This window comes from Haliotis asinina, chromosome 9 (genome assembly GCF_037392515.1).
Source record: "Haliotis asinina isolate JCU_RB_2024 chromosome 9, JCU_Hal_asi_v2, whole genome shotgun sequence".
NCBI lineage: Eukaryota > Metazoa > Mollusca > Gastropoda > Lepetellida > Haliotidae > Haliotis > Haliotis asinina.
The window spans coordinates 61,583,312-61,596,072 of record NC_090288.1 but is presented as its reverse complement, the minus strand read 5'-3'; the positions used below and the strand labels follow the sequence as shown (position 1 = coordinate 61,596,072).

Sequence of the window (12,761 nt, the reverse complement as noted above, 5' to 3'; positions counted from 1 at the left end):
TTGTCAACCAAGTCAGCGAGTCTGACCACCCGATCGGGTTAGTCACCTCTAACGACAAGCATAGTTATGGCAAGCGTGGGTTGCTTAAGGCCTATTCTACCCTGGAACCATCACGGGTCAGGAAGACAAAATGATTTCATGAAGAAGCACATACAATCTGGAAAATTACCCACAACCCACAATAATTTTTAAGCATAATGGTTTAATATTTACTTATATGTACAAAATTGCTGACCACAAATAAAACATGTACAAAATTGATGCTCTACCTACCTCCCCACAAAAAAAATGACCATTTCCCCCCCACACCCATCCGCACTTCATTAACATCAGCATCAATCCCCCTAGCGATGAGTTTTGGAAGGTCCATTAGGTCTGGTGACTATGAAGTCAGCCATGAGTATATATCCATCTCAGTCTGCTCATCAGTAATCTGCTCTTTCTGTCAGTAAAGGGACTGGTGAAAACATGGTGCAGGCTGAGCAATTAATTTTATTGCACCTAGTGCAGGTAGTGTAAAATATAAAATCATATCCCAGATCTAAAATCATATCCTTATCAGGGACTGCCCTTCGCAGAGAACTTGGGAAAATTACACAAAATATTGCTAAATATGTGAGTTTAAGTCCTTTTTTCTTTAAATTCAAGAGTAATTAAAATTGCTAAAATTCCCCATCAGCACAGGAGGGGAGCACTTAACCGATACACACAGCTCACAATTCAGTCAACAAACAACTGAATGCCTTCAGTCCATTAATCATGAGCCAAATTCCATACACCAAGTGAAACCTGGTCATGCACTGTGATGAATAACATGGTGACGTATTCAGTCCATGAACCCTGGGGATCTACAGCTCAAGTTGCCTGTGCTGGAAGGTCAACTATCACATAGCTGTCAGCAGTAACTATAGCTATGTCCTACCCCACGATTGCATTGTCACAGTAGCTCACACTATTGCTTTTATTTCCTATCCCACAATTATATTGTCACAGTAGTTAACACTATTGCTGCTATATTCTATCCCACGATTATATTGTCACAGTAGCTCACACTATTGCTTCTATTTCCTACCCCATGATTATATTGTCACAGTAGCTCACACTATTGCCGCTATATCCTATCCCACGATTATATTGTCACAGTAGCTCACACTATTGCTGCTATTTCCGATCCCATGATTACATTGTCACAGTAGCTCACACTATTGCTTCTGTTTCCTATCCCACGATTACATTGTCACAGTAGTTAACACTATTGCTTCTATTTCCTATCCCACGATTGCATTGTCAAAGTAGCTCACACTATTGCTGCTGTATCCTATTCCAGGATTACACTGTCACAGTAGCTCACACTATTGCTTCTATATCCTATTCCAGGATTACACTGTCACAGTAGTTAACACTATTGCTTCTATTTTCTATCCCAGGATTATTTTGTCACTGCAGCTCACACTATTGCTTCTATATCCTATTCCAGGATTACACTGTCACAGTAGTTAACACTATTGCTTCTATTTTCTATCCCAGGATTATTTTGTCACAGTAGCTCACACTATTGCTTCTATATCCTATCCCACGATTACATTGTCACTGTAGCTCACACTATTGCTTCTATATCCTATTCCAGGATTACACTGTCACAGTAGTTAACACTATTGCTTCTATTTTCTATCCCAGGATTATTTTGTCACTGTAGCTCACACTATTGCTGCTGTATCCTATTCCAGGATTATACTGTCACAGTAGCTCACACCATTACTGCTGTATCCTATTCCAGGATTACACTGTCACAGTAGCTCACACTATTGCTTCTATTTCCTATTCCACAATTATATTGTGACTGTAGCTCACACTATTGCTTCTATTTCCTATCCCAGGATTACACTGTCACAGTAGTTCACACTATTGCTGCTGTAATATTGAGATACTATGGCCATAGTACAGTTACAGTAGTAAACCAACTTTAAGGTTTCATAATTACTTCTGTTGCTGTAACAAAAATGAATGAAGAACTGCTAACAATTTCAAGAATGGCTGTTCCCCTATCTATTGCAACTAAACCAAAAGAAAACAACTCTGACTCATGGTGTTCTTTGCTGAAAAAACACAAACGCTGGAAATAATTATCTATAATATCACACTAATTTTCATTTCACACATACTGCCTATGATCGCGTTCGAAAATATCTATAAAAAATTTGCTATCAAAACATTTGAGAAAATTTGATATTCCAAGGCACACGTTAGAACCATCTTATCAGCTAGGTGAACAGGGCCAATTCCAAACAAGCTGTGGCCTAAAAACAAGCCATACTTGATGGTCGGGTGAGTGGGAGAGTGGGAGAGAGTGAGTGAGTGAATGAGTGAGTAAGTGGGCAAGCAGGTGGGCAAGCATGTGAGTGAGAGTGTGAGTGGGCGAGCAGGCGGGTGAGTGCATGAGTGAGTGAGTGTGTGAGTGAGCGAGCAGGCGGGTGAGTGCATGAGTGAGTGTGTGAGTGAACCAGTGAGTGGGCGAGCAGGCATGTGAGTACGAGAGTAGGTGGGTGAGTGAGTGCATGAGTGAATGAGCGAGCAGGCAGGTGAGCTTGTGAGTGAGTTGGTGAGCAGGTGGGTGGGTGCATGAGTGAGTGAGTGAGTGAACAAGCAGGTGAGTGAGAGGGTGGGTGGGTGACTGAATGAAGGAGTGAGTGGGTGAGCAGGCAGGTGAGCTTGTGAGTGAGTGAGTAGGTGTATAAGCTAAGATTACAGCTATTTTGGTCAGGGATTCCAGTCATACCATGGTGTGTTACCTTGGGGAAAACTGCAGCTGTCAGTGATGTTTACTACTTCAGTTAAATCCAGGAGCACTTGTGTGTTGTCACAAACTAACTAACATAATTAGGGAAAATCACAAAGATAGATCTTCTGCACAACAAACACAACTCCACACAACTAACTGTACGTCAGAAAACTGGGCTGCCCATGCTGTTTATCACTAAGAGAAGACTGACGGCCTCAACAACTCACAAGTATCAGTTAATCTTTGTGGAAAAACATGTAGGTAAGGAATATTCCTGTCTGTAAACACATATGAAACAAATCCTACGATATGGCTAGCAACATAATCACAGGCTGGGTGTTAAACTTAAAGCTTTTTGGAAACAATATCTTGAATGTTCGGACATATTTCACACATCACAAAACATCACATTCCATCCATTATTCAAATCAAACAAACCAGGTGTTTCAAGATGGCATGACCACTTTACCTGGGCTGCTAGAGAGTTCCCACTTATAGGTGTACCAAAGTGAGGGTGGCGTCAAATACTCCTGGGTCTCACAATAAATCCTGCAGCCTCTGGCAGGTGTGACATAGATCTGGGTGTCGAGTTACCCCTAAATCATTAATGGCTATGTTTTCTCTTCACTAGCTTCATATGCTGAAGGGAAAAAACCTGATGAATATTTGATTCATTGATGCTGAATACCGCTAGTATCTGGTACACTGCGCAGTGAAATATGTTCATGTCTAGTTGAAATTACTGAAATTTGACACCTTGTTACCTCAACAGGAACTCAGTCTCAGCTGGTGTTTCTAATTAACTGATAATCACATTGCATTCGTTTACCAGTACTTGCTTCAGTTCAATTGATTCTTCGAGGTAATAGTATCTCTGTTAGATTGGAGATAAACAGAAACAGGATAAAAATATATCATTGATGCAAAATGAGAGCAGCTTCAAAATCTATTTTCTGACTAAAAGTACTAAAACTGAAATGGCAAATATATTATTGATGTGTTTTAGGAGTGTGCTCTTTATCTGTTCAGCCTTGCTCTGTGTTGAGTTGTGTGTCATGAGAATTGTAGAAACTATAAAAACTGGTGTAACAATTTCTTAAACATGCTGGAACTAAGTATAGACTTCACATAAAATAAATCATTTCATGAAACAATGTGCCACCATCAGGAGCTAAAAATAACCTTTGTAAAGCTAAAAATGAATTTACTATCAGAGTGGTTGATCACAGATGCAAAGTGAGTACATCGCTGAAACAGGACATGAATTGCTGAATTACTTTGTGATGTGAAAATCTTCTGTTTTGTTCAGTTTAGTTAGAACCATGCAGAAAAATGAGATGACCCTCTAATTTAGCTCAGTGCATTGTTCAGCTCATGCTCAAGATATCTGCACGAAATATTCCTTACGTGGACGACAATACTATAAATATGAGTGTAGTTCCTTTTATATTTAATTTTCAGATCTGTGGTAAATAACGGTGTAATGTTTTAAGTACTCCGCGTACGCTTCATATACAATTCCCATTTTGTAGAGAAAACGTGGCATGGCATGTTGGATAGAGTTAGTTCAGGAGTCACGTCCGCCATGTTTGTACCTTAACGGTATTAAAACCAAAATCGAACATTTATCCATGTTTTGTGATCCATCACAAAATTGGCGACGAGGTAAACTAAATCTACATGTTCAGCAGCATGTCTGGTCACCATATTTTCGGTGAATTCAAGCCTAGTGAGGAAACTTGGGCATGTTACATCGAGCGGTTGGACGCATACTTTGTTACCAACGATGTAACCGAAGAAGAAAAGAAACGATCGTTTCTCATCAGTGTTGTGGGTCCTAAAACTTACGGACTTATGCGAAATCTAGTTTCGCCTGATAAACCGAAGGATGTTCAGTTCGACGTGCTCACCTCGGCTGTTCAGGATCACCATCACCCCCGACCGTCCGCCATAGTGCAACGTTACAAGTTCAACACATGCTTCCGGCAGCCCGGTCAGACTATCGGAGGATATGTAGCCGATCTTAGGCAGATCGCAGAATTCTGTGATTACGGAGAGGAACTTGAAAACAATCTGAGGGACAGATTAGTGTGTGGCGTAGCGGATGACCGCATACAATGGCGATTACTCTCTGAAACGAACTTGAACTACAAACGTGCTTTGGAAATCGCTCAAGGCATGGAAATGGCCGCGAAAAAGATATCGGATATACAACCTCAAGGTCAGTCTCACAAGAAAACAACGGAAAACCACGGAAGTGTCAATTACGTGAGTAAAAACAAAAAACAATTCTCATCCAAGGGGCGTAACTCTGGTTTCTCTTCATCAAACGGAAAAGTAAACAAAGTCAAAAAGCCATGTTACCGATGTGATAGTGACTCTCATACCTCGGACAAGTGCAAGTTTATTGATGCAGAATGTTCATATTGTCACATTAAAGGCCATATCAAAAATGCATGCAGGAAAAGGAAAGGAAAAAAGCACAGAGTTAATTTTGTTGAGGGAGAGGAAAATGATGACAGTGAAAATGATGAAACTGCTTATGAACTGTTTTCTCTACAAAAAGGGAACAGCAAATCTGAACCATTCATGATTACTGTAGGTCTTAATGGCAAAGAAACAAGCATGCTTTATGACACAGGTGCAAGCATTTCCGTGAGTGAACAGACATACAAAGCACTTTGGCCTGACAATGCTCCTCCCATTAAACACGGACCAGTTGTTCTGACCAGTTATTCTGAAAACAAACTTGACGTACTTGGATACATTGAGATTGAAGTTACATGCAAACAACAAAAAACATCAGCTCAGCTGACAGTCATTAAAGGTAAACAACCCAGTTTGTATGGCCGAAATTGGATCCGAATGTTCAAGATAAACAATCTTTCAGATTTGAATTGTGTTTCAAGTGACGTTTCCCTGAATGACATTCTTGACAAACATGATGATGTGTTTCGTGCAGAACAAGGTGAAATCCAAAACATGGTAGGCAAGATTTACGTTGATCCTGATGCTAAGCCTATCTTTTTCAAGCCACGCCCACTTCCTTTTGCTATGAAGGAAAAGGTGGACGCTGAGCTCGATCGACTTATCGATCAAGGTATCATTTCCCCGGTACAACATTCTGATTGGGCCACACCCATTGTACCAGTTCTCAAGGGGGACAACTCAGTGCGTCTCTGCGGAGATTACAAAGTGACTATAAACAGGGTGTGTCAGCAAGACCCCTATCCTATTCCTCGCATTGAGGATTTGTACGCTAGACTTTCGGGTGGTCAGCGTTTCACTAAGATAGATCTCACAAGTGCCTTTCTCCAACTACCTATTGATGAACAGTCAAAGAAATATACCACAATAAACACACACAGAGGACTCTTCCAATTCAACCGATTACCTTTTGGTATAAAATCGGCTCCTGGGATCTTCCAAAGGTGCATGGATAACCTACTTCAAGGCATCAACATGACCGGAAGTTATCAAGATGACATCATCACCACGGGCGCTAATGACAAACAGCATCTACAGAATGTCACACTGTCCTCAGCAAGCTCTCAGAGGCTGGAGCTAGAGTGAAACGTGAGAAGTGTGTCTTTCAGACACCCGAGGTTGTCTACTTAGGACACCGTATCAGTGCCGACGGATTGCACCCAATGCAAGACAAGGTATCAGCCGTAGCCAATGCACCAGCTCCGAAAAACGTGACTGAACTGAAATCCTATTTGGGATTGCTGAACTACTACGGTAGGTTCCTGCCAAACTTATCTACAGTGTTAGCACCACTGCACACCCTGCTCAAGAAGGATGCTAAATGGCAATGGGAAGCCATGCAACAGAAAGCCTTCCAGAAGTCAAAAGAACTTCTACAGTCTGCTGAAGTTCTCGTTCACTTCGACCGTGACAAAGAACTGGTGCTTGCCACAGATGCATCTGCCTACGGCCTCGGCACCGTACTCTCACACAAGATGCCCGACGGTTCACAGAGACCGACTGCCTTCGCTTCACGTACCCTAAACCAGGCGGAAAAGGGCTACTCACAAATAGAAAAGGAGGGACTCTCAGTCATTGTTGGTGTGAAAAAGTTCCACCAATATCTCTACGGCACCCACTTCTGGATCTCCAATGATCACAAGCCTCTACTATTCCTCTTCGGAGAAAAGAAAGGGATATCTGCCATGTCATCGCCAAGAATACAGAGATGGGCAATCACCCTCTCAGCATATGACTACTCTTTCATGTACACCCCGGGTAAGGACCTGGGTCACGCGGACGCTCTCAGCCGTTTGCCTCAACATGTGAACATACCTCCTGTGCCGTCGCTCCCTGAAACTATCTACCTCATGGACTTCCTGGAGACAACACCAGTTACAGCCAAGGAGATAGAGAAATGGACAAGTCGTGATCCTGTGTTGTCCCGAGGACACAGACTCGTACAGCATGGTTGGCCAGAGTCAACACACACTGATGCATCACTCCGACCTTACTCAGCCAGACGAAATGAGCTCAGCACTCATGGTGGAGTGATACTGTGGGGATCTCGTGTCATTGTCCCTGAACCAGGACGGAGTCGAATCCTTGATGTACTTCATGAGGGACACCCAGGTATTGTAAAGATGAAAATGCTCTCGCGCAACTATCTGTGGTGGCCAAGACTAGATGAAGACATTGAGCTGAAAGTAAGAAGCTGTGAGCCCTGTCAGATCAATGCAAAGGCCCCGCCTGCTGCGAACATTCACCCCTGGGAGTACCCCCGTACTCCGTGGCAGAGGATACACATAGATTTTGCTGGACCCCTCATGAACAAAATGTTCCTGGTGATAGTCGATCCACATACCAAATGGATGGATGTACACGTCATGAACAACTCTCCTTCCGAAGCAACCATCGGTAAACTACAGTCTTCCTTCGCAAACTTTGGTCTCTCCAAAACTCTAGTCTCAGACAACGGGACTTGCTTCACAAGTTCTGAATTCCGTGACTTCACACAGAAAAACGGAATAAAACACGTGTTCACTCCTCCATACCACCCAGGCTCAAACGGTCTCGCTGAGAGGTCAGTCCAAACTCTAAAAGAAGGACTAAAGAAAATGGACGGTGGTAGTGTAGAATACAAAGTCTCACGATTCCTGTTCAGATATCGTTCCTTACCTCACTCAACCACAGGGAAATCCCCAGCGGAGCTGATGTTCAGCAGGAGAATGAGGACCAGTCTGGACTTGTTACACCCTGACGACTCTGAAACAGTGCTAAAGGCACAAACCACTCAGAAACATTACCGAGATACTCACACCAAACAGAAAACAATCTTAGCTGGTGACCCAGTCTACGTCGCAAACTTCGGATCGGGTCAGAGATGGATTCCGGGTAAAGTCAGCGAAACATCGAGTTCGACAGCAATCATAGTCCTCAACGATGGCCGAGTAGTCAGGAGACACTTCGACCACATCAAGCTGAGATACAGCACGAGCGAAGACGCAACACAGCTTGAGACACCCACCATGTCTCAGGCAGGCGAGACAACCATGTCTCTGGTGGGTGAGACAAAATCGAACACTTCGACAACGGAAGTTGGGCCGACCAACTCGCGACCAAGAACTGTGTCAACGCCGGTGACCCCTGCTAGTACACGCTCTGAGGCGTGTAACCTGAGGCGTTCGAGTCGCACGACCAAACCTCCAAAGAGACTGATCGACTCGATGTGAAGACCTGATGTTATGATTATATGAACTTTAAATGTGTTTCAGTGTTAAAGTTTAACCCAAGAATGGGACAGTTTCAGTTTTCGTTAAATTCTACAGTTCTAAGTGATTTCCAATGGACACTAAAGTTATCTAAAGTTCAAGTGATTTTCAGTGGACTCTAAGTCTTAAAAGTTTAAGTGATCATTGATCATTACCTATGACAGGCAGTCACTCCTCTTTTATTTCACAGAACTATTAAAATCTTAAAGGGGGAGGTATGTAATGTTTTAAGTACTCCGCGTACGCTTCATATACAATTCCCATTTTGTAGAGAAAACGTGGCATGGCATGTTGGATAGAGTTAGTTCAGGAGTCACGTCCGCCATGTTTGTACCTTAACGGTATTAAAACCAAAATCGAACATTTATCCATGTTTTGTGATCCATCACAAACGGACTACTTCCCAACACAGCAATCAGTACATGCATACCCAAAGTTCGAGGCATACCTAAGATATCTATAGTGTAACAGCCACAGCATTTCTGAGTCCCTTGCTGGGGTTCGAACCATGGACCTTCTGATCTGAAGTTGAACACCTTTTCAACATAACCAAAGATGTCATCACATGTAGGCTAAAGTGTGGGTTTTGGTATTGGGAATAAAATGGATGTAAGTGTTAGAGTCACTTTCATGAGAAAATAGCAACAGGGGTATTGTGAAATGGGGCTGATCATCCTGTGAAACGCTAAATATGTAGGCAAGGTGATATGTAAAAAAGACAGTTATGTTGAAACAGAGGCTGTGGGTTGGTGGAGATGAGAGGGGTTTTGCATCTTGTTCAAGATAAAGTTGTGGGTTCGATGAAAGTTTAATAGTACCAAAAGATGTTAAAATATGGTACTTGCTGAGCCCTGCCTGGCACTCAACATCAATGGGTACAACAAGGACTGGTTGCCTCAGAGTCAGTATAATGTGCCTGGGTGGGCCTAAATGCAGGATGGTATCTCAGTGAGCTAGTACTAACAAGCTTAAAGGTCACATGCAACGTAAAACACAACTTTGCAGATTCTGATACCTTTCGGTATGTACTTACACTGATTTATGAGTCATGCACCCGAGTCCTGCCTCTGCCACAATATGTAATTAGGCAGGTGTGATACTTGTACACATGACATGTTTTTTGTCTGTGGGTTACAAACAAACTACATACATTTTCCACGGATTTGATGGAAATGGTGCAAACTCTTGTCAGTTTTAAGTCCTGCTTTGTACTTTGACGAATGACAGTTTCCAGCCACTGATTGGATCGAACACAAATTCAGAGAATATGTATTTACAAAACCCAACATCTCTATATATTCATTCTTTATTCTTAACACTTCTTCTAGTGTATATGATTTTGTTTGACAACCGTATATGAATCCATACTGAAACGACAAGTACAAGAAATCAAGTACAATAAAAGAAATTGTTACAGTGCCATAAAGAATCTTACTTTCTTCTGACTTGCCATACTTCTAAAATGCCCATCAAACAGATCATCCTTCTGTACACACAATGAGCCCTTAGCATATCAGCAAATGAACCAGCCAATTGGAAGGTGTCGTTACACTTGTGTGCACTCCCACCCGCTATGACTGGGTTTGGTCTCCCGAGGGCTTTGTTTCAAGGGAAGGAGGCCCACGTACAAAATATTGCACTTTTGAATCGCGATTGATTTTTTACAAGCAGCAATGTATAATATATGTCATAAATAAGTGATAAGTGTGTTTTAATTATGCTTGATTTTTTGGTTGCACGTGACCTTTAAATTTGGGCTTGTATATGCAGCCACACATACACATGCATGCACACGGTCATGTGAGCAAAATATTCTTATGACATTAAACCTCACCTTTCTTCAATGCCACAATCCTTGAATGTTCCTGACAGGCTAGTGATTGTTTACAAAACTTTTCTTTAAAAGTTGTTGAAAAACAAGCTTGATCCACAAAAGCATTGTTTCTGTTTTCAAGATCTGTTAATTGACATCTAATTCAAAAGTTGGCCCCAAAAGTTAATCGCACACACATTTGACACATATTAAGTTAATACTCCTGCCTCAACCAGAGACCATATGGTCTCTGTCTCACCTATTATCAAATGAGAACTCGGAGGAGCTGAGAGAATATAGGAAGTAAGGGAGGTAATTCACCCTTACCCGGAAAATATAATCTGCGTTATTAGCCCGAAAACACGTTACACCACGGTATTCACACGCATGGGGACTCATTGAACAGTCTCGATGGTGTATACAAAAAGATTTAATACGTGTTGATCCAATCATATTTATAACCACTTACATACATGCACTGCCAACCAAACGAATAAAACAAAACTCGTATCGATGACGTGTTGAAATTCGACACTTCAATCACTTACTCACTGTTCAGCGCAAGATCCCCGTTCCAAGATAGTCTACTGGCAGTTACCAGTTAAAGAGTGGGGCGACTCTGGAAGCTGGTTGTACATTACATATTCATAGGTTGACGAGCCATTACACTTGCAATCGGCCGTGCTTAGCATCTGCCCGTGTTTACGGAGTTCATATTCGGACATATTCTCAGTCCGGCCCGATTACTTCAAGTAAGCCGCCATGTCGTAAAGGACGAGTCCATTTTCAGATGATAGGGGTGACCGTTGCCGGATTTTAACTACTCTGTTTTCAGTCCGAATGTATGTGTATATACAGAGGACAAGTGGTTCCAGCTACTTGACATGAGAAGCTAGGTGTCAGTGCTTTAACTGTGTGTGGGTAATAAACACCAATACGAAATTATAGCGCCATCGGTTAAAAATGAAACGGTCCCTGTGTCTGATCAGTGATATGGATGTTGACAGAGTGATGTTGCCAAGCTTGACAGAATATTTACCGTCGAAAGTGTATTTTGTGACGATCCAAACATGGAAAAACGTTATCCAAGGAGGTTTTGTTGAAAATCTAAAGTAAGGGCAAATTTGAGGAGAAATGTCTTTTTACGTTTAACATATATACATACATACATACATACATACGCAGAGAGACAGACAGACAGACAGACAGACACAGATATTGAAGAAGCTTCTTGAAACTTGAAATGTCAATATTTCTTTGGTCACAGTTTTCAGAGATACTTGATTGCTTTTGTTTCAACATTGATGTGAAAATTTGATGAACTGAACATTAATAAGAAAATAGTTGTGGAAAAAACCCAGCGAAGTCTACTCCAGAGAGCTAGGATAATGTCGACGCAGATTGTATTGCGCAAGCAATACCCAATTGCCAATAGCACTGAAAATTAGTGATGACACCAGGTGTTCGCAAAAAGGAGTGAGTGAGTTTAGTTTTACGCCGCTTTTTAGCAATATTCCAGCAATATTACGGCGGGGGACACCAGAAAATGGGCTTCACACATTGCACCCATTTGGGGAATCGAACCCGGGTCTTCGGCGTGACGAGCGAACGCTTTAACCTTTAGGCTACCCCACCGCCCCCTCGCAAAAAGGAAAACATGCCCAACCTTACCAGTTGTACCCACCCCTAGCACAACTTTCTGTCATGGTATTGTGACATCGTGCAGATCAGTTACATGGTTGTCTCATCAAACACCTGTATCCGGGATACGTCGTAAAGCAATGTAGATAAGTCCAGAACTTATTCATTAAGTAGATGCATATGCAAAGAGGAAAAAATGGAGTTCGATGAAACAAATCAATATGTCGAACAAATGTAAACTAGGTTAATATGAATAATTACTAAAAATATAAAGTTGTGGCACAATACACAGTAATGCTTATACAGCTGACATCGGACCACATCCATCTCCTCGCATTTTAATGTATAGACATGTGACATACGCCCCTACCTTTCCAACAGTCACCCGCCTTGGATAATTGCGTTATAACTTGTGTTACAAACTCCACCTTCCCTGAAATTATTAATGTTATTTAATATATAGTGCATAGATGTTGATGAGAAAGAACAGCCTGGGTTGGGTCAGTTAATACCGACTAACATAATGTGATGTTTATCGTAAATATCTACATCATCTCTGTATAAGGTTTCTAAATTAACACCTTTATACGTCTTTAATCTATATTGTTGTTAAATCATATACAGATATTCCTAGCGACATATTTCTAATTATTTTCCTGTCAGATGGAAATCCTCACTGAATTCTGTAAGTAACGCGACACGTCCACGTATGGGAGTTATACGTCAACGTATAACAGATCCTTTCAGGTCTAAGATAGCGAGCGATAAAATAGGACAGAACTGGAAACGT

General features: G+C 41.8%; 2 protein-coding genes across 5 annotated transcripts in view; one reads left to right on the top strand and one right to left on the bottom strand.

The window, feature by feature from the left end:
- Nucleotides 1-11,074, bottom strand: part of LOC137296644 (protein-serine O-palmitoleoyltransferase porcupine-like) — a 28,061-nt gene extending 16,987 nt beyond the window's left edge. The window contains exons 1-2 of one of the 4 annotated variants that reach the window (XM_067828460.1): nt 10,879-11,074; nt 7,925-8,022 (exon numbers count right to left, since the gene is read on the bottom strand). The gene's annotated coding sequence lies outside the window, so the exon portion shown is untranslated. Of the gene's footprint in view, nt 1-7,924; nt 8,276-10,878 lie in introns of those variants that run through there. The other 3 variants (XM_067828461.1, XM_067828462.1, XM_067828459.1) reach the window with 3 other exon arrangements.
- LOC137297369 (uncharacterized) lies at nt 4,472-6,352 on the top strand. Its single transcript, XM_067829377.1, has 2 exons — nt 4,472-5,000; nt 5,742-6,352. The coding sequence occupies exons 1-2, from the start codon at nt 4,472-4,474 to the stop codon at nt 6,350-6,352; spliced, it is 1,140 nt and encodes a 379-aa protein (XP_067685478.1).
- Nucleotides 11,075-12,761: the final 1,687 nt, after the last annotated feature.

Excerpts from the sequence above, each read along its gene's own strand:
- LOC137297369 (XM_067829377.1), top strand. The coding sequence starts at position 4,472 with ATGTCTGGTCACCATATTTTCGGTGAATTCAAGCCTAGTGAGGAAACT. Across the intron at positions 5,001-5,741 it reads ATCGGATATACAACCTCAAG|AACAAGGTGAAATCCAAAAC; the intron begins GTCAGTCTCACA and ends TGTTTCGTGCAG.